Here is a 20,768-nt window from a genome sequence, read left to right on the forward strand (position 1 = left end):
ACTATTTATTTATCCTGAATTCTATTCTATTATTCTATTATTTAGGTCAGGTGAATGCTCTCATCCAGGGTCTCCAGTCTCTTGGCAGATGTTAATGGTATTGCACACATCCCCTGTAGGCCTGTAAGATGGAGTGTAACTCGTAGCCACAAGCCTCTAACAGCATTAGGCAGTAACTTTACCTGCTAAGTTGTGTGTATGTCTGACCCAAATGTTTTTGTGTGTTTTTGTGTGTTTTTGTGTGTTTGTGTGTTTATGTGTGTGTGTGTGTGTGATTTGCTCTCACAGGCTACCAGGTTCTGGCTCCAGCAGCCTACTACGACCAGAACGGGGCGCTGGTGATGGGTCCTGGAGTGGGCCGGAGTGGACAGGTCCGGCTGGTGCAGACCCCCCTCCTGATCAACCCGGCCGCTGCTCAGGCCGGTAAGGACCTCAGGGCTGCCCTGAGAGCTGCCTGTTTATTCCCTCTGTGCAGTCAGGAGCCACACCCTGGGCTGTTGACTCCAATAAGCGGTGAGGTTTTATGAGGCTGATGAAGGCTGAAATCACAGGCCCATTAAGGTTAAGTCCTAGAGGTATTCCCGGAGCAGCAGTGAACACAGAACACATTTGTTCAAGTGCACTTTGGAATTAAACTGACTGCCCAATTACTTTGAGTCGAATAGCCCATTAAATGGAGTCCTTGGCTCACATTTATACAAGCAGACTGTGTCACTGTAATGACATTCCCATACTGTTTCAGTCTATATATGTATTTTTTTTTTTTTTAATTTCTTTCTTAGGTGGCCATTGAAATGTAGAGAAAAAAACAGAGTCGCAGGGTCTTCACATTCTCAGTCGATCTCGTGCCAATCTTTGGATAATATATTTGATATTGAATGATCACGACCCTTCTGTGTTCTCACTGTCCCCTCTTCAACAATCTTTTCTAACTCCTGCTCTCTCTCCCCTACCACCCCCCCCCCCCCCATAGCCGCAGCGGCGTCCGCCTCTGGCTCCGGCAACAACATGTCAGGCCCGGGCAACGGCCTGTACCGCTCCATGGGCTGCCAGCAGCCCCAGCAACAGCAGCAGCAACAGCAGCAGCAGCAGCAGCAGCAACAACAGCTGCCCCCCTCCAGCGGCCTGCCCTCCAGCTCCTTCTACGGCTCCGGCACGCCCACCTCCCAGAGCAGCTCGCTCTTCTCCCACACCTCGCCCGCGCAGCAGCAGCAGCCCCCGCCCAGCTCCTCGCTGGGCTTCAGCGGCACCGGGGGTTCGCTGGGGGTGGGCCTGGGCTCAGCGCTGGGCGGGTTCGGATCCTCAGGTGGGTTGAGGAGGTGCCTAGGGGTGACATTTGGAGATGTGTGCTGTAGCTTAAGTTTATCTATGGAAAACTGTCCTAAAATACTGGGAATTATTTCAATAAATAAACTAACATCCCAGAGTTTAGTGACTGGTGATGGATTGTTTATATTTTAAGTACAAGATTTTTGGGTTTTAATGGAGTAATGTGGCTTTTGTTGAGTGACTGTTCATGTACGTCAACAGTATGCTGCTTTATTAACATAATTGATAATTTGCTCCCCCCCCTTATGTATGTCCATCCTCTCTTTCCTCCTCTCCTCCTTCTTCCTCGTTTCTTTCCCTCCTCCGTCCCTCCCTCCCTGCAGTGGGCAGCTCTAGCAACAGCAGCGTGTCTCGCCGCGACTCCCTGCTGCCCAGCTCTGACCTCTACAAGCGCGGCGGCGGCAGCAGCCTGACCCCCATTGGCCAGCCCTTCTACAACAGCCTTGGCTACTCCTCCTCACCCAGCCCCATCGGCCTGACCCCGGGACACTCCCCGCTCACCCCGCCACCCTCCCTGCCGTCCTCCCACGGGTCCTCCTCCAGCCTCCCCCTGGGTAAGAGATGAGCCCCGGCCACCGTTTAATTGCTCCCCCCAGACAGCATAGTCCTCACTGTTGAGTAAGGTATTCCCATTAACTACCATGGACCTGTAGCCGGGCACATGAGACTCCAGGACTCCCATGAGATTAATTTAACATTATATTCAATCTGTAGTTTACACACTGGTGTTGAGTGCTGAAATTGTCCAAAACTGTTCGGTTAGTTGGATTATTCTGTCTGTTGTTATGTTCAATCTATGGCCACAATACATTAATGCATATCTACTATTGTCAATACTGGGTCTTCATTGTCATTTGTAGTTGAGTGTCTGTGAAGAGTGTGTTCACTCTACAGGCAGACTGCACGTTTTGATTTTGTGCCTGGCACCTTACCCTGCTCATTTCCCCCTTTGTGCCTGTCACTCATGACCTTTGACCCCTGGCACTCTGCAGGTGGTCTGACCAACGGCAGCGGGCGTTACATTTCCGCGGCCCCGGGGGCGGAGGCCAAGTACCGCAGCACGGGCGGCAGTGCCTCCAGCCTCTTCAGCTCCAGCAGTCAGCTGTTCCCGCCCTCGTCGCGGCCGCGCTACAGCCGCTCGGACGTCATGCCGTCCGGCCGCAGCCGCCTGCTCGAGGACTTCCGCAACAACCGTTTCCCCAACCTTCAGCTGCGCGACCTGCCCGGCCACATGGTGGAGTTCTCCCAGGACCAGCACGGCTCCAGGTACGCATAATAATAAAAAAATGCACACAAACAGGTGCACGCACAAGCATACTATGCAGATCAGTACACAACTACACTGTTCTAGAATTTTGGTGTGTCTGGCACTCTCGTACTCACTCATGCACGCATGTGTGCGCAACAATCATAGAAATTCTGTGGTAGAAATGACTCAAGGTGTCACACCTCCAGTGAGGCATGAACACACTCTTCACAGTGTTTATGTTAGTTATCATAGGACTAGTAGCCCTCTGGTTCTTCACCCACAAAAACTTAGAAGTGAATGTGCTCATGCAGACTGACAAACGCTGTTGTGCCTTCATTGTGAAGTTGTGTAAATACACACAGATATACACTCCCTTTCACAGGTATGCTCTTTTTCAATGTACACACACGCACACAACAATGTGAAACTCCTAAAGTGCGTCAAGGACTGGCTTCCGTCAAGGTCTACATCCATTTATGCACAGATGCACACACTAAAACATAAGATTTACTAACTTGGAAAACCCGTTTGTCTGAAGTAACATCCCATAAAGTGGAGGCGTATTGTCAGTCGTCTGTGGCCTTTCCTGGAAATTGCACCAGTGACCCCATTCTTCCAGTTAGCCTGCTGTGTATACGTGTACAGGGAAGCACACTCAAACAAGCGCTCTTCATGGTTGAGCTCTCCATGCACATCTTCAGAAACACACACATGCAGGTGAACACATGGATGTCCCAGTTATATGTGCCTTTCATGTGCGAGTGTATCTGTGTGTGTGTCTGTCTGAGCCTACGAGTGTATAATGTGTGCATGTATGCTTGTTCCAGTGTTTGTTTGTGCTTGTGTATGTATGGGTTGAGTGTGTGAGAGAGTGGAAGAAAGAACTTATAAATGCATGATGCGTGAATATATGCGCGTTTCAGTGTTTGTTTGGGCTTACGTACATTTATCTGTGCTGATTTGTGTTTGTTTCTCTGTGTGTGTGTGTTTTTAAACCCCCCAGGTTTATCCAGCAGAAGCTGGAGCGCGCCACCCCAGCGGAGAGGCAGATGGTGTTCGGTGAGATCCTGCAGGCCGCCTACCAGCTCATGACTGACGTCTTTGGGAACTACGTCATCCAGAAGTTCTTTGAGGTGCGCACCCTCTTGTCCCGTCCTCCCCAACTCACTCATTCTATTCTGACACACCTCAGATTAATACAGCTAGCTAAGGCTTATGTCACAACTTGTTATAGACTGCTCATAACCATTCCGAAGTCTTTCTTTATGAGATGAGTCACTCAATAGTTTAATGTAGTTTAGTCTAATCTTGGTAGTGTGGGGGTGAAAAAGACTGGCCTTTTTGGTTCTAATGGTGTGAAGTTATTATTATTATTATTATCTATTATTATTATTATTGATACCTGTACACAGTGCTGCTTTGATATTGGTTGGCACATATTGGTGTATCACCTGAATTGCAGTTAATGTGATGCTAATGTTAGTGTGTTACTAACAGCGTTTTTGTATTTTTTTTCTATTTGCCCTCATAGTTTGGCAGTGCGGATCAGAAGCTCGCGCTGGCGACGCGTATCCGTGGGCACGTGCTGCCCCTTGCCCTGCAGATGTATGGCTGCCGCGTCATCCAGAAGGCCCTGGAATCCATCTCCTCCGACCAGCAGGTAATTGTAAGTCAACCCTCCATTACTTGCTTCTCTTTCTAGCAATGTGATGATGAACCCAATAATTAATTGATCGTATCGTATTGGCCGTTTCCTTTTTTTTATTACACATGTAATAATTGTTTATTCATTAAGTAACAGGCTTGTAAATGCTAGTGTTACTGGTGCATAGATGGTTTATAAATATTATTCTAGTGCCCAAAATTCCAATTATATGAGGTCATTGAATATGAGCAGAAAAATATTGAAAAGTGATGATCGTAGGGATGTGGTTGATGAAGAAGAGGTGACTATTCTGTCCCGTTTCCCAGAGTGACATTGTGCGAGAGCTGGATGGCCACGTGCTCAAGTGTGTGAAAGACCAGAACGGAAACCATGTGGTGCAGAAGTGCATCGAGTGTGTGCAGCCCCAAGCTCTGCAGTTCATTATTGACGCCTTCCAGGGACAGGTACGTCCAACACGCACAGTCGCACGCACACACACACACACACACACACACTCCCACAGTGCAAATCAAAGGACGCCCCATATACGTATCGATCAATAACAATTACAGGGAAAGTCCTGTGTTTGCATTTAATCATACATTGTGGTGGCTATCGCAACACTTGCTGTTGCATAACACTGAGGTTCAGGAACATAAACTGCAAACCTGTGCACACAAAGTGTGTGTTTGTAGTTGTGCTTCATTCGTACCCTCTTACGCACAGGCATACACCACATGACCTGCTCACAGATGCCTGTAGGGAAATGAAATGAGTGGTGTCAGTGGACGAGGCTTTGCAGTCAAAGTCATCGGATTACAGCAGAGTCTCATCCATTTAAATTGATTAGATTTGCTTCTCAGTATGCCTCCCCATCCGCTGTAGTGAATGGCCTTAAATTTAGTTCCAAATCAGATTGCCACTGAAGATGACTGACTCAATGGATGCATACACATTATCAAAAGCTTTGTTGGCGGACAGTATTTATTTATGGTGCCTAAAAGTGCTAGGCATTTAATCAGTCCTACAAGAATAAAGTATTCGATTTCTTCGGCTCCAGTACTCCGGTATTGTATTTCAGAAGTAAGGTTTAGCTCACCTTAGACCATTGTCTTGGGTGGGAAAAAAATGACCACCAACACTTGGACATTGGCACTCCTTCTGTTGCATTTGTAAATTAAGTATCCAAGGCTGATGTTAAACAAGCTGTTTGATGTGTGTGTGTGTGTGTGTGTGTGTGTGTGTGTGTGTGTGTGTGTGTGTGTGTGTGTGTGTGTGTGTGTGTGTGTGTGTGTGTGTGTGTGTGTGTGTGTGTGTGTGTGTGTGTGTGTGTGTGTGTGTATCCTGGATAGGACAAGTTCCAATCCAATTGGAAATACCATATTACCCGACTGAAAACTAGCTGAAAGCAGTTGTTTGTCATCTATTTATGTATTGTTTTTTCCCGGTAAGAAGAAGCACTGAAAACCACCTTGTCACTCACTCTTGTGTGTCCTCCTCTCCTGCAGGTTTTTGTGCTGTCCACCCACCCGTATGGCTGCAGGGTGATCCAGCGCATTCTGGAGCACTGCACCCAGGAGCAGACCCTGCCCATCCTGGAGGAGCTGCACCAGCACTCTGAGCAGCTGGGCCAGGTAAGCGACACTACTCCAGCCCCAGGCTTCTCTCCCCCAGTAGGCCTCACTGGTGGGGGGGATCCTGAACCTGAGCATTTTGTCAAAATAAGGGTCTCACACAGCACCCTGTCATAAGTGGGTGTGTGCTATGCCCACGACTGCATGATCTTGTTTTGTTTATGTTTTTGTTTGTTTAGGTGGTTTTTCAGCTGTTGTTGTTTATATGTGTTGTTGTTGACTATTATTTTTTACATTTAACTGTCTAGGTTTTTGTCTAGTGTTGAAAGCGCCATTCTGCTTAGATGAAGTGTATTCATGCTGCCCCAGTGGCTTATGCCATGTGGACTCTGATAACCTGGATGATGAACCATCAACCCCCCCCCCCTTGCCCCCCCCCCCCCCCCCCCCTTCCTCACCCCCACCCCACTTATATTTCATCTAGAAGTATCAAGGCGTTTCATTGGAGATGACACACAAAACATATCATACAGGGTCCAGCGATGCGCTCTTCAAGGTCAGAGCAATGCACCTCCCCTCCTCCCCCTCACGCTTCCTCCTCCTCCTCTTCCTCTTCCTCACACAGTTGCCATGGCGCAGTTTCCCTCTTTGTAACCAGCTTCTTTTTTCTTTGTCTAACACATAGATAAGACACATTGTCTTATTCTTTTCCTCTGCTGGCTTTCTGTCCTCAGCCTTTCTAAACACTTTTATGACCACACCCACTACACAACACACATACAACACATACATACATACACACACACACACACACACACACACACACACACACACACACACACACACACACACACACACACACACACACATATATATATGTGTGCATACATAGAGACAGACACACACGGATACAGATGCACACTGCAGCAGCTTTTTGTCTGCTGTGTCAACCTCCACCACTGGTTATGTAACTTCCTCTATCTCCCCTAGAGGAGAGCTTGACCAACCCACCCCCCATCCCACAGACCTATGTGCACTCATATATCCCTCTCTTCCCTCCTTTTTAACACTCCCCCCTTTCTTATTCGCAGACCTCTGGCACGCTTCTTTCCTGCTCTTTTTTTTTCACCCCGCCCTCCCTCTCTCTCTCTTCCTGTCCGTTATGAATGCTTGTAGGAATAATCCCCAGAGCATTTCTGTCCCGATTGGACCAGCAACATTGACTTCAGTGTACCTGTGTATGTAGCCCGACTAATCGAAGCTAGCAATAGTATGATGTGAAGCTCTGAGTCCTCAGAACGGTTGAGCTTTTTTTTGAGAGCGCTCAAGAACAAATGTGTCTGCATTGGTTCTCATAACAGGCAAGGGTCCCCATTTGTAGTATTAAAGTTTAGCAAATTGGCACGGTACTGACAAACTCCCTTAAGCCACATGGCAGTCGAATGTTGGTGCATCTGGACCTGAGTGCCCTCGGAATGATTGCTGGGGTTAACGAGGGCACACTCTTTAGTTCTGCTCCAAAGGTCAGATGGGGGTCATAAATGCTGTAGTCGTCACATTGTGTAGATCTGCCTTTGACTTGTCAAATTAATGTGTGTGTGTGTGTGTGTGTGTGTGTGTGTGTGTTTGAGTGTTTGATGAATATATGGTTTTATTTGTTATATGTTCAATGTTACTCATGTTTTGTGTTTAGCATTGCACTCTGTCTGTTACCACACATCCAATGAGACGAGATGAAGTGATTTTGGGGAAAAGCTTTTGCATATCAGAGCCAGGAGTGTAAAGAACTGTCTCTTGCTTAATAAGAACCAAGGCGTATTAGATATATATATATTTTTAGCTGCTATTTCAAACTTTTAAACTATGTAAAAACAACTACCTTCCCATAGTGTCTCACCCCATTGGATAATTGTCTATAGCCTTTAATACTTCAGCAGAACTGTAATCACTTCATACTTTTAAATGAAAAAGATGCACTTTGAGTTACCAAGGAGATTCACAAATTCATCTTCCATTTAATTAAATGCAGTCCCCCCCTGGAGTGACATGTTAATATTCCCATCTTTTCCCATGATGCCACACAGGATCAGTATGGGAACTACGTCATCCAGCATGTCCTGGAGCACGGTCGCCCCGAGGACAAGAGCAAGATCGTGGCGGAGGTGCGGGGCAAGGTCCTGGCCTTGAGCCAGCATAAGTTTGCCAGGTGAGTCTCTGCCTGGCCCTCGCCAAGGGCCCCCATGGGGCCTCACTAGGCCTGTATATACCAATGACTATTGTTTGCCATCAGTAGCTTTGCCACATTGCATGTTCATAAAGCATCCATCATTCATACAAATATCAATCTATCTATGAGTTTGTCATTTCAACTGAAAGCTGTTGGTAGAGCTGTGGTTGCTGGAATTCGGCTTCTGCTGCGCCTTGATGGCACTTAGTCATGGCGTGATGGTTTGTTTGAAGAGCGGTATATTACAGTGCCCTGTTGCAATCAATTTACTACCGTTGCCTGGCTGTCGAACAAATAAATAAACAAACGAAATAAGATCATGATTGTGGAACTGTGCTCACATCTGTACTCATTACTAGTTGGTTGCAAGGGTTTTATCTGAGGAAAAAATGTGTGCTTTGCCAGATGTCTGTCTGGGTCTCTGATGTGTCTTGCAGAGATAAAGCAGTGATGGATCTCAGACCAAACAGTAGTTTTATATTATAGACAGGAACAAGCAGAGATGTTCTTGTTTTTCTTCCAGGACTGCTGCCTCTTCTCATTTTTCCTTTTGTTAACCTGACTACCTTTACTATTATTTTAACTGTTATCTCTCTTAATTCATATGGCCTCCTTTGCCCCCCTCTCCCTATCTCCCCCTCCTCTCAGTAATGTGGTGGAGAAGTGCGTCATCCACTCCTCCCGCGCTGAGAGGGCGCTGTTGATCGATGAGGTGTGTTGCCAGAAGGACGGTCCGCACAGCGCGCTCTATACCATGATGAAGGACCAGTACGCCAACTATGTGGTGCAGAGGATGATCGATATGGCCGAGCCTGCCCAGCGCAAAATCATCATGCATAAGGTGAAGACCTATAGCAACGTATAGATCGGACTTTTGTCGATCATTTTTGTATCTCTTCGTCTATGTAGACACTATGTGAATGTATGTCAGGAAAAGTGTGGTTGTTTCCCGATTGGTTCTGCTACTAATGGAATAGTAAGAGGAAATTACCTTAAATAATGTGTCAGTGTTGAAAAATTGAATGTCACAGCCTTCTCTCACTTGCTTTCTTAGATCCGGCCACATATTGCTACCCTCCGTAAGTACACCTACGGTAAGCACATCCTGGCCAAGCTGGAGAAGTACTACATGAAGAGTGGCTCGGACCTGGGACCGATTGGGGGCCCCACCAATGGCTTGATGTAGGCTCCCCTTCCCCACCCCTGTAACCCCAGCCACGCACCCCCCTCCCCCCGAAAACCTCTCATTTTGGCTAGCTCTATAAAGGTGCACTCGACCCAGCTGGGTTCCTCTAGACACCCTCAGTTGCTTCCCCTTGGGGGATTTACCAAAAAAGAAGAAGAGATAAATATATAAATAATGAGACAGAGAAAGTCGACTTCAGCTCGTAGTGCAGTGAGGTTCGACCACAACCTCTGTGCTTGCCCTTGTGCAGTTCTCCCTCATGGCCACTAGGGAGTGCACAGTCTGCAGGCCATCTCTGGGTAAAGCACAACTAGCCCTTGTTTATGATGTAATTGATGTAACTGACTGGTTTTTCGTATATACGTATATATATATATATGTGCTATACGTATATATATATATCTTGTACATTTTTTTTTTACCTTGTAAATTCTCTGTAGAAAAACGTATACAAATTTGCTGAAATTTACAATTCTTACAATTTACACCAGCAAGTGACTTTATAAAGCCAAACTGAGTGATCCTTTTTAAAATAATAATAATTATTCTTTTTTGTTTTGTTTTATTTTTAGAACCCATAATTCTTATACTAGCAGTAAGTGGTGACACATTGGTAGACCTCACCTCGCGGCCCCAAGTTTAGGCAGTGGTACTAATGCCAAAGCAGTTGATTTTACACAAATCAATTAACTAATCCATCTAGCATCTAGCGTTTCTGTTTTCGGGATAGATGGTTAGCACCGACTCAGTTTGCCGGCAAACGCTCTGTCTGTTGTGCTATCAAGTTAGTCACCGGAATTTATTTTGCGACCAGTCGCAGAGCTTTGCGTGGTACAGACACAGAGTTGATCGGAGGCACCTGGGTAATAGGCCTCAGCTTCCTATTATTTCTTATTTTCCTTTCTTTTGGACTAAAGCTCCCCTGTTAATTAAATAACATTGGACTACAGCTCTGTGGAAGCTGATTTCTCTTTCTTTTCATTTTTGGGTTCCTCTATTTAACACTTTTTCTTGGACAAGGGGAGGAAACATGCGTGAGGTCACACACACACACACACACCGACCCCCCCCCCCCCCCCCCCCCCCCCACGGCAGGCCATGTTTGTTCAACATCCTGCTCTCTTTGTCTTTTTTCTTACTTTCTTTTCGAGTGTGTTTTTCTCGGGCACAGCTCACATGGATGGCTGTGGCCACCTGAATTTAGTTCTGAGCTACTGGCTGTAGTGCCGAACAGTATTCCGTTTTGGTTGCTTTTCGAGAGCAGAGCCTAAGACCGGAGTTGTACATTGGTAAGTCGTTTTTGTGACGGAACGAGACCAATGTTGTCTTTCCATCGTGACGTGGGGGTGGGGGGTGTTCGGGAGCAGGGGTGGGAGGGGCGGGTGGTGGGTGGTGTTTGCGGGGGGGGGGTAGTCAGGGGGTTCTGGTTAGCGGGGAACGCTGGCATGCCGTGTCTGGATTTAATGCTTATGGAATGATATAATTTTCTTTTCTTCATCATCATGTCTGTGGAAAATCTATCTGTCGTAGTTATTTGAGATGAACACTGCCCTAGAAAAACGGTATGTTTATGTACTGAACATCATCTCTTTACATAGTACTAGTTTAGGCGAAAATGTATAGCATCTTTATGTACGAGTAAATATTAAAGATATTGTTGTTTTTTTCGGGGACGGGGTGGGGGAGGGGGGTCGGGGTCAGGATGGCGCCTTCCACACCAAGAGAGCATAGCGGAGCGACGTGGCAGACAGGAACATTTTTGGTGGATTGTGATTGGCTCTTTCGTCTCCCTTTGTGAGATCGTTTTTTTTTTTTTATTTAACCGTGAGCCTGCTCATTTGAGCCAAGAGATGACAACTTTGGCGAAAGGCGTCGTCGTTTTTTGAAGGTTTTTTGGGCATGAGCCGGTGAGGGAGCATTTTTTCAGCGACGATTCAGTCTTGAATATGCAAGTTATGCAGAGCGGGGGGTGTCTGGAAGGGCTGCTGTCAAATGCTATACAAATCTTCTGTAATGCTAGTATATTAATGGCTTTTCGTTTTTTGCTTCTTATGAGTAAATGCAGAATACATGTAGTATATGTGCAGTTAATAAGTGTAAGTTTATGAGTTTAAATAGAAGACAAAAAAAATCTAAACTAGTTGTGATGTTGGACAGGCCTTGCTAAACATAGTAGTGATGCTTTTATTTCGTCTGTACAGTTGTACATTTGTAAACGTTTATGCTGTAAATGGGATGTCTTTTACACTTTTGGGGAAGAAAAAAAAAAAAAGCAAAATTGTGCATTTTTGATGTGTGTATATTCATCACTCCTTTCCCCTTGAATATAATGTATACAGAATTTTTTTTCTTTTGATCAAGTGATGTTTTAAAGGACAGAAAAGAAACAAATCTTTTATGGCTTCACAATCGGAACATGGTCTTTTTGTTTTTAAATCTGTTTATTGGAGAAGGTCAGACACTCTGTACCAGAGCTGTAACATCTGTTGATATTGTCATTTTGACGTGTGACAGTCTAAAAAAAAAAAGAGAAGAAAACTCAAAATTTAAGTGAATGAAATGACCCATCAATGCTCTGTACTTAAAACATAATTAATACTGGGCTGTTAATAGTCCTATCTGCTACCATGGAAACTTCACAGGACACGACAATTATTTTTGTACAGAAGAGTGCTGTATTTTGGAACAGCTTCTTACTTGTAAGCGAAAGAAATGTAAGATATTGTCAATGATATAAATATGAACATATGGGTTTTGTCACACTGTCAAAGTCATGTACATTTTCAGGTGGCCTTATGTACATTTCCAGATGTTAGATGAAGAGGAAAAAGAACTCATTTTTTTGGAAGCAGAATTGTGACTATGTATGATTAAATTGTTCTTCTAACATTTGAATTTCGCCGTCTATTCATTCATCTAGTCTGTGTCGCTCTTTGTCACATGAAGCCAAGAAAGAAATGTACCGTGTATTGGTTGTTTGATTATAAAAGTTTGACATAACCCATTACCTGTTCTGTTCTAAAAAAGAAGACATGTGCACAGCTCTTATGAGCAGTACTGTAGTTGACTCCTAAAAAAAAAAAGCGCTAAAGTCACGGTAATGAAACATAATTAATTCACAGTTAACTTCAGGCTGTTTCCCTCCAGGCATTGAAGTGTTTTGTGTATGTGTTTATGAAAGGTAATAGTCTTGAGAGAGTCAGTAATTTTTTCTTTTTTTAAAGAGAAGGGCAACTGTTGAAATCCAGTTTAGGGCTTACTTCGCACGCACACACATACAGTTAAAAATGTCTTATTAGAAACTCTAATTCGGTCACTCTTGTACTCTTGCAACACACATTCATGCATGCCTCAGGTTTTCCAGCCTGTCTCCTGTTATTTTCCAAGAGTAACTTCCTGGTTCCTCAAGTGCAGAGGCCAATCAGAGGGCTGCTAGGGCCTTTTGAAAGTGTCCTGGTGGAGATTACCTGTAAGGAGGAAGGCACTTTTCATTACGACAGGCAGCCATCGTGTCATGACACCTGTGTGAGCTTAGCTAAAGAAGCTGAAGTCCAAATCGGAACGCTGCAATGAAAGCTCCGTGGTTGGCCGCATGGTTACTCTTTACAGGCCTCAGCGTGCGTCCTGGACACATGGTGAGTTTCGAACCTGCTCAAGGGCAGAATGTGCCATGAATAATCCAGAACTTGCTTAGCAAATGATAATGTGTGTATGTAAAAATGTGTAATGAATGTAAGGAAGACTCAACTACGAAACAGTGAGGAGATTTGTTTTTAGGGACTGTGCAGTGTTGACACACCAGATCATTTGTAACTGGATGAAGGTTTAATCTAACTGAAATGGAAAAATACAGGTGTGTCGTGGTTTTGTGGCTGAAGTGTGATTAATGCAACTGCATGTAAGCCTCGTAAAGTACAGGTGACAGGTTCACTTGTGTGGATAATACTGCAAACAGACATGACCCTGCTTGTGGACCTGATCTAATTGCCTTGTATGCATTTATGCAAACATTTGTGTTGCGCACTAATCGTTCTCAAATATACCACTGAATAGGTCAGGTGTATGATTTCTGTCCAGAATCTTCCATGGGGCTATAATGCACAAAACCAAGGCTGTGCCTTGTCTACCGAATAAGTGTTAAAGGGTGTCTTTGGCAAAGCGGTTTTCTCACACCTTTGTTTATCTTAATAGGATCTTTCTTTCAAGTACTTTGAGTGTGTTTGAGTGGCACTCAACAAGAACATGTGTAATGGGTAGGCCGTACATTTTTACAGAATACAAAAGTCATGTCCTTTACTTTTTCACTCATCTTCATATGAATGAGGGTTTATTGTACATATCTGTTTTTGACACACCCCTCCTAGACAGATCCACAGACACCTTTTTTTGGCAGAACTAGATTAGATAAGGGTACCTGCTCCAATCAAAGTCCGTCTGCAACCTGCAACCAGAACAACATAAAAAGTTCTTAGAAACGTGTCAAAAGTGTGTTTGTGTCAATGAGTGAACCAATTCTTCACGTTACTCACAGGATTCCAGATTTGGTCTGGCCTGGTGTTTGTTGACCTAGTGTTCACTACTGAATTTGTTTGTGAGCCCATTTCTCACACTAATCTAATCATTCTGCTCAGTGACTCACAAATGAGGTAATGAAAGATAAACTGTACAACTATCGTACACCTATGTTGAAATTATACATCACGTCACCATGTAAATCACTAAATGAAGGCCTTTTGTAGCTGTTAAAATGAACCAGTCACTTTGCATAAAAAGACTGTTTGTTTTTCTCCTTTATTTGGGGACTTGGCCACGTTCAGTGTATGCCTAACTAATCATACAAACTTTTTTATTTCCAGTGTTTACAAAAATGTCCATAGGAGTAACAGGTTTTCTGTGGAAGTAGTTATCTCTCATGCAGGTAAAGACACCCAAGGGAATACATGAATCCTGATTGTAATAACATATCATATTGACCCTGAAAGACTGACAGAGAGGTGTAACAGTAGGTGTAATGATGGTAGAATTGACCTTGAAACCGTTCAAAAGTAATAATGCTGCAACGAATTGCCTGGATGTAAGCCAGACTGACTGCTGCTCTTTATTGTGTGGAATACCTCACCCCTTTTTTGTAATTACAACTTGTTTTAGCAGGTTTTTGTGCAGTGTTCAATTGTTAGGCGTAATGTTGCTTCCAGAAACACCTGCTGCCGTTAACATTCCTCCTGTATTAAACTATGTGTTAGAACTGAAGTTGCCTTCACATATACCCGGGTTGTGTTTCATGCCATCTGTAATCAAGCTCATTTCAATATATATATATATATATATTTTATATTAATATATATATTTTTATTTATTTTTTACCAGATACGTACACCTCTTGTTGTATACTTGGATACTTGTGAGGAGAAAGTCTCAACATAATTTGAAGTAGTTCTACTACTACCAACTACTACTACTACTACTACTACTACTAACAGCCAACATCTGGTGGCCATGTCTACTGTCTTACAGTCTGACACCAACAGTTGACTGATGATTTATAGCAGTTTTTATAGTGTTTTTATCAGAGTTTAGTGTTGGTCCAAACTGCCATCTGCTCTTGTGTGTTTACTTGCTGAAGCGCTAGCCTTAACGGCTCCCTTCACTTCATTTTATGGAAGAGAAAAAAAAGGCTCTTGTCCTAGTATTACTCATGTCCTTCCAAGTTAATGTGTAAGTACAGACATGTAGAGAGGGTAGGGCCTATGGCACAATCATTTGTGCTAAGTAAACAAGAAGAACAAAAAAAAAGTCCAATAGAAACAAGTTACAGGAGCGATTACTTTGAGTTTTCTTTTTGTTGTTGTTTTTTTTAAGAGAGCCACGACAGGGATAATCTTGACCTTTTATACGCCATAATCCAATGGCACAACGGAACAATACATTTGGCACTGGACTATGTAGCTAATGGTACATGATTCATGTTCTTTTGTCAGTAATTTTAATGGCAGTTAAGAAATCACTGGGAGGGACAGCAGTAATACGCTGTAGGTGTCTCTCTCTCGACTCTTCTTCCCTGGTGATTTACACAGATGGGACGAGTCAGACATTAGTCATCCAACTCCTACCTGATTAATCTATGGAGAACCCGTGGAGGAGTAGGTCTTTTGGCACAGTCTCTTGGAGTCTCTTAACGGCAAAATTACCTGACTCATCGCAGATTCATTGTTGACCTGGCAACATGTGATACAGGGAAAACACATTGCGTGTTCAGGGGTGTGGGACAGTGGATCAGATTACTCTTGCGAAATGTAAATCAATGGAAAGGAGTTTTGGTCTAAAACTACTGTAGTCAGCTAACTACATGCAACTACATGCAAAAACCTCAAACACCAACCACAGCTCAGTTGGTACTGATGAAATCAACTTGGTGTCTTTAGGCGATACAATTGGCAATGCTGTGCTGTAAAAGCTTTTCTTACATTATAATGGGGTTTCTGACAAAGACCACAGAACTACATAGTGCATAACCTGGACAGCTAGTGAGAACGACTGGTGTGACCATGACCATGGTCGTGACCATGTACCGTCAAGATAAAATCATACCTCAAGTGGAACAATTCCTGCATACTATTGCTTTAATTTCACTGTTTCTCCATTCTACGAGAAGATGACATCATTTCAGAGGAATGACAGTGAGCTAACAACATTTTCTTTTTGCTCTGGATCAGGTGTTTACACACACACACACACACACACACACACACACACACACATATGGGCCATTCTACCGAATTGGTGCAAAGTCAGGTTGGAAATATTTTGAAAATTTGTATGTTTTATTCCGAAAACTTTGTCCGTATATATATTTTACCATATCTAAAGTACACATATCTAGTAAATGAACCGTCAATTTTTATATTGTATTTTCAGAATGTGTTGGAATGTTTTTCCTCTCCCAAAAATTGTCACTACCGAAACATAGTAATAAACTATAGTAAAAACGTATTATTGTTAACCTGTTCAGATTGTGTTTCCTTCCCTTCTATGAAGAGTATTCTTACAAATATTTCTTGAAGGTTTTCACAATGAAATCAATAAAAATGAATTTTTTACCAAATTTCAAAGTTCAATTTATACAATTCATCAAAATCTAAGTGCAATATTTCTTTGTAAAATGCAAAATACTGATCATATTGATTCCAGAGTTGATGATTGATGAAATTGAACATACATTAAACCAATCAGTATCATAACATTTTAGTTGATAACTCAATATACTTTATTTTTTTACAAAACATCCAGTGTTTCGGTAGTGACTCACTGCACTGTTTCGGTAGTGACCACAGTATTTTGTTTGCAAGGTTGTATCATATTTCCTCAACCTTATTGCTTAATCTTAACTCATACCATGGTTGGGAATATTAAAAACACAAATGTTTTCTGCTTTTGCTGTCTTTTCCTCCATGATTTTCTGACCTTCTTTTGCTCCCTGTTGGATAAATCACTGATACATTTCAACTTTCCTTCTTCCTTTCATTTCTTATTTCTTGCTCTTTCCTTCCTTAAATATTCTTGGTGTTTCACTGGGTCATCCCTCACTCTTTGTCGGTATTCTCTCAGCCTCTCTGCTCCACTTTTTCCTTTTGGCATTTTCGTGTCTTATGATTCTTTCTCTCCTGAACAATTTCAGATAGAAATCAGCATTATCTACATCTTTACCATTTAGTCCACATAACACATTTATTTCAAAATGATGGGATTGAACTACTTACCATTCCATTTTGTCACTACCGAAACGATCATGTCACTACCGAAACTTTACCATATGTTTTGGTAGTGACTGTTTCGGTAGTGACTGTTTCGGTAGTGACAATTCTAGCTAAATTTGAGCATAAATAAATAATTCTAGCAAGCACATGGCTAGCAAACAAATCTTTGAAGAGGTGTACACACAAACAAACATAATACTTTGCATAAAACCCCAAAAAGTTTACTTAATTGAAGAAAAAAAGGTGTTCGGTAGTGACAATTCTTAAGGTTAACCACTGATTTTCAGACTTTGGAACACATTTATATCAAAAGTATGGGATCTAACTACTTACCATTCAGCCATGAGGGACAGAGATGCAGTATCACTACCTGGTTATAAATGCAGGGGTGTGGCTAAAAAAAAGGCTCAGCCAATAGACTAAAACTCCTGTGTTTCGGTAGTGACATGAAAACTATGGACATGATTTTTTGAGTATAGTTTTTTTTTTTTTTTTTATTAAACCCACAATAAATCTAAATCTTCCAAGTTCTGTTTAAACTTAATCATAAAGATCTTTGAAATTAGATAATTGAAAAAAATCTAAAAAAAAATCTAAAAAGTGTTATTTACAGAAATTTTGATGCCAGGGTTGGGGACAGCTACTTCCCAATAGAAAGTACCCTATAAATGATGATTTTGTATATATTTAGCTTATCCCTATCTCATTTAATGTCTTGGGTTTAAATAGACCATAACATATTCTTAGTAAATATCTATGTCTGAATACTTAATTGTTTTGTAAATAGTTTTTCTTGTTGTGGGACCACACTTTGCACCAATTCGGTAGAATGGCCCATATACACACACACACACACACACACACACACACACACCTGCTTCTTTGTCATCACTGTGACTGCATTTCTCACCTGGCTGTGTCATACTATATACTAGCTGTTCAGCTGGGACTAAACCGTGTCTGGGCAACCCATTACCATGTATGCTCTGCTCTGAACAGTATCCGTGCTTCTTCCCCAAGAGTTGTAGCTATACGATGTAGATCTGAAGGCTTGAAGCTAGCAGACTAATATGTAACTCACTCTATTTCTCCTTCTCGGCAGACCTCCCTCCCTGTTGAGGATCTGTCTGGATCAGGTGATGATAATGAAGGGTCTGGGTCTGGGGACTGGACAGAAGGCAACTCAGGTAAGTGAAATCCCTACTAGCATGGTTAACAATAATACTGGATGCACATGGACATTTTGGTTTCTGAGTTTCCTGAATAATATCTCTGTTCTGTTTTAGACCCCCATGTCGTACCCACAACCATCTCACAGTTTACCCCAGGAGGGAACAGAATCATCCCGGATATCAACTTGGGTGACACTAAAAGAGAATTGTCTGTAAGGACTGATATGATTTATTCTCACTATTGCTTATACAGTATATGGTGGCATTTTGGTATTTTGTTATTAAACTGTGTGTACCTGTTTATGCTTAGGATGACTCGGATATAATATTTGATTCCCAGCCATCGCATTTACCACCTCCAACTGGACAGGGGAGTCATAGTTTTTTGGAGGACAAGGAGACTCTTGCAGGTAACCCTTGCGCTATGCTGCCAGTGCTAGCTAGTTTAATGTTTTAAAGGTATGTTTCAAGGTAGCCCATGCTTCATCTTCATCATTTGTACTTGAAGCACTGAGCCGATTAATGTTGCTAATTAGTTGTACCTGCTCACTGAGCCACTGCATTAATTAGCTATTCCAGGTGACTGGAGCAAAACAACTGCAAGGAGGTGTAATCCCTCTGCCTAAAGCATGTGTCTCTGGTAAATGACAAAGGATAATCAGAACATCTTTTCTCCTCTCAGCTGTTGTCAGTGGAGGCGTTGGGGCATTGGTCCTGGCCCTTGTGCTTGTCGCTGCTGTGGTGTACAACATGAAGAGGAAGGAGAAAGCAAAGTGTGGAGCAGACCAGAACACACACTGCAGCACAGTGTATCACAAAGCACAGACAAAAGACGAGTTCATAATAGCATAGCCCTACACACACTCACAATGATAAAAGAGGAGGAGAGGTTCTCTTGCTGTAGAGAGAATAAATATAATCCAGGGAGAGTGTGAGAGGGAAATGAGAAATAATAATAGTGGTGGGGAGATGGTGGGGCAAGAGGAGGTAAACCCAAGTAGGTGCAAGAGCAAGAGCAAGAGCAAGAGAAGGAAGAAATGGAAAGGGAAAGAAGACAGAGGGTGAAATGGGAAAATGAAAGGGAGGTGTGGAAAGCAGAGAAGTAAAGTATGTATGAGGGGAAATAAGTAACAAGGGGAAAGAGAGTGAAGCGACAAAATGTGTGGATATATAGTCTGGTAGTAGTAGGAAAATTAAAGAACATAGACAAAAGACGGAAAGGGAAATAAGACAAATTTATGATTAAATGTTTTATCCAGTACTTTGCTAAACTTTGAGAGAGAGAGAGAGAGAGTGTGTGTGTGTGTGTTCAGTGCCATATGACTCAGGAATTTATTTTGTTTTATGACTGGTGGACCTTCCTGAGATGCTGTTCAACTTTGTGTTCCCATTTCTTCAGATATGATACTGTATTTATTAATGGCATATGCCTTAAAAGGCCAGAGACAGAGTCGGGATTGGCCATTTGTAACAGTGCCCTTGCTAAAATGTAGCACAAATGTTTACTTTTAAATCTCATTAGTCATTCACAAAAATGTATTATTTTTTTACAAAAATTCACTCCATGTAATCACTTGCTTAAACTACAAAACTATTTCATGTAGTATACGGGTTATAGACTACATTAAAAACTAGACATCTGTATTGTATTCTGATGTTTTAAGTGGGCTTGACAACCTCTGTGTTTGTAGGCTTGATTCTTTTGAATAGTAAAGGACACTTCTAAAGGTATTTTTTGTCAGCTCTCATTTCCTGTCTTGGTAGGCTGGTAAGATGCATTTCCATTATTTTATTTTAAAAACATAAAACTGCATTTAGACTATTATTTAACCATGAAATAATGGTTAAATCAGAGAACCATAAAATATCACGTATCTGTTCTTTATTCATAAATCTGTTACTACAGTGGCTGAAAATGGTCCAGGCTTCAGAACCAAGATGTAACTTTAGGTCTTATTTTCCAATTATTATTTTTCCAAAAATAAACCGCAAAGCCCAAACCGCAAACTTAAACGACTCCAGTAAGCCAACATCTCAGCAGCTTTAGAAGAGTTACAGTCGTTTTGTGAATGCCAACTTGGTTACTACTCACAGCTATTATGGCTGGGCCCTCCTCTGCAGGGTGAGGATTCAGAGAGGTAACCTTGTGACATCATTTAGTGACATTTATTCAAACATCACACTATTATGTATAAACCTCATGCATGAAAATATTTATGGTGCTTGAGCCTCATGACGCAATATCTATCGTGAAGATACTGTTAGATAGTTATTCTCGCTGGTTAAGCAATTATATGCGCACAGTGCATTAGCTTTTTGCCTACCACTGTTTTACTTTGCTGGATGATATGTTTGATGTCTGACAAAAACATGACATTTTTTGAGTAAGAGTACCATGCAAACTGTTATATTACATTCTCCATGTAGGCCCCGGTTCTCGTTTGTGTTTGAAATAATGCAGTTGATGGAATTTCCCAGTAACACTCTTGCAGCGATTGCGCCAACAAAAAAATACAAGGATAGCTTTATTACAGCAGCAGTGATCCCTCCCCTTTCCCTTTCCTTTCGCTGGATGATTGGCTTATATCGGTCCATCATTGGTTAACTCCGATGCTTGTCAAGGCCGTGTTTC

At 42.5% G+C, this 20,768-nt stretch overlaps 1 protein-coding gene across 11 annotated transcripts in view; it reads left to right on the plus strand.

Annotated features, from left to right (window-relative positions):
* The window catches only part of pum2 (pumilio RNA-binding family member 2), a 36,960-nt gene extending 17,093 nt beyond the window's left edge, over positions 1-19,867 (plus strand). For 4 of the 11 annotated variants that reach the window (XM_031581148.2, XM_031581147.2, XM_031581146.2 and 1 more), the window contains 16 exons: positions 289-423; positions 974-1,306; positions 1,653-1,883; positions 2,322-2,595; positions 3,582-3,711; positions 4,110-4,244; positions 4,550-4,687; positions 5,732-5,857; positions 6,282-6,353; positions 7,882-8,003; positions 8,673-8,865; positions 9,079-12,845; positions 18,067-18,151; positions 18,251-18,348; positions 18,447-18,546; positions 18,819-19,867. In XM_031581148.2, coding sequence (XP_031437008.1) covers positions 289-423; positions 974-1,306; positions 1,653-1,883; positions 2,322-2,595; positions 3,582-3,711; positions 4,110-4,244; positions 4,550-4,687; positions 5,732-5,857; positions 6,282-6,353; positions 7,882-8,003; positions 8,673-8,865; positions 9,079-9,210 — 2,021 coding nt within the window. In that variant the 3' untranslated portion in view covers positions 9,211-12,845; positions 18,067-18,151; positions 18,251-18,348; positions 18,447-18,546; positions 18,819-19,867. The remainder of the gene's footprint in view (positions 1-288; positions 424-973; positions 1,307-1,652; positions 1,884-2,321; positions 2,596-3,581; positions 3,712-4,109; positions 4,245-4,549; positions 4,688-5,731; positions 5,858-6,281; positions 6,354-7,881; positions 8,004-8,672; positions 8,866-9,078; positions 12,846-18,066; positions 18,152-18,250; positions 18,349-18,446; positions 18,547-18,818) is intronic. The other 7 variants (XM_031581153.2, XM_031581155.2, XM_031581152.2 and 4 more) reach the window with 5 other exon arrangements.
* The last annotated feature ends 901 nt before the right edge of the window (positions 19,868-20,768 follow it).

This window comes from Clupea harengus, chromosome 15 (genome assembly GCF_900700415.2).
Source record: "Clupea harengus chromosome 15, Ch_v2.0.2, whole genome shotgun sequence".
NCBI classification, from domain to species: domain Eukaryota; kingdom Metazoa; phylum Chordata; class Actinopteri; order Clupeiformes; family Clupeidae; genus Clupea; species Clupea harengus.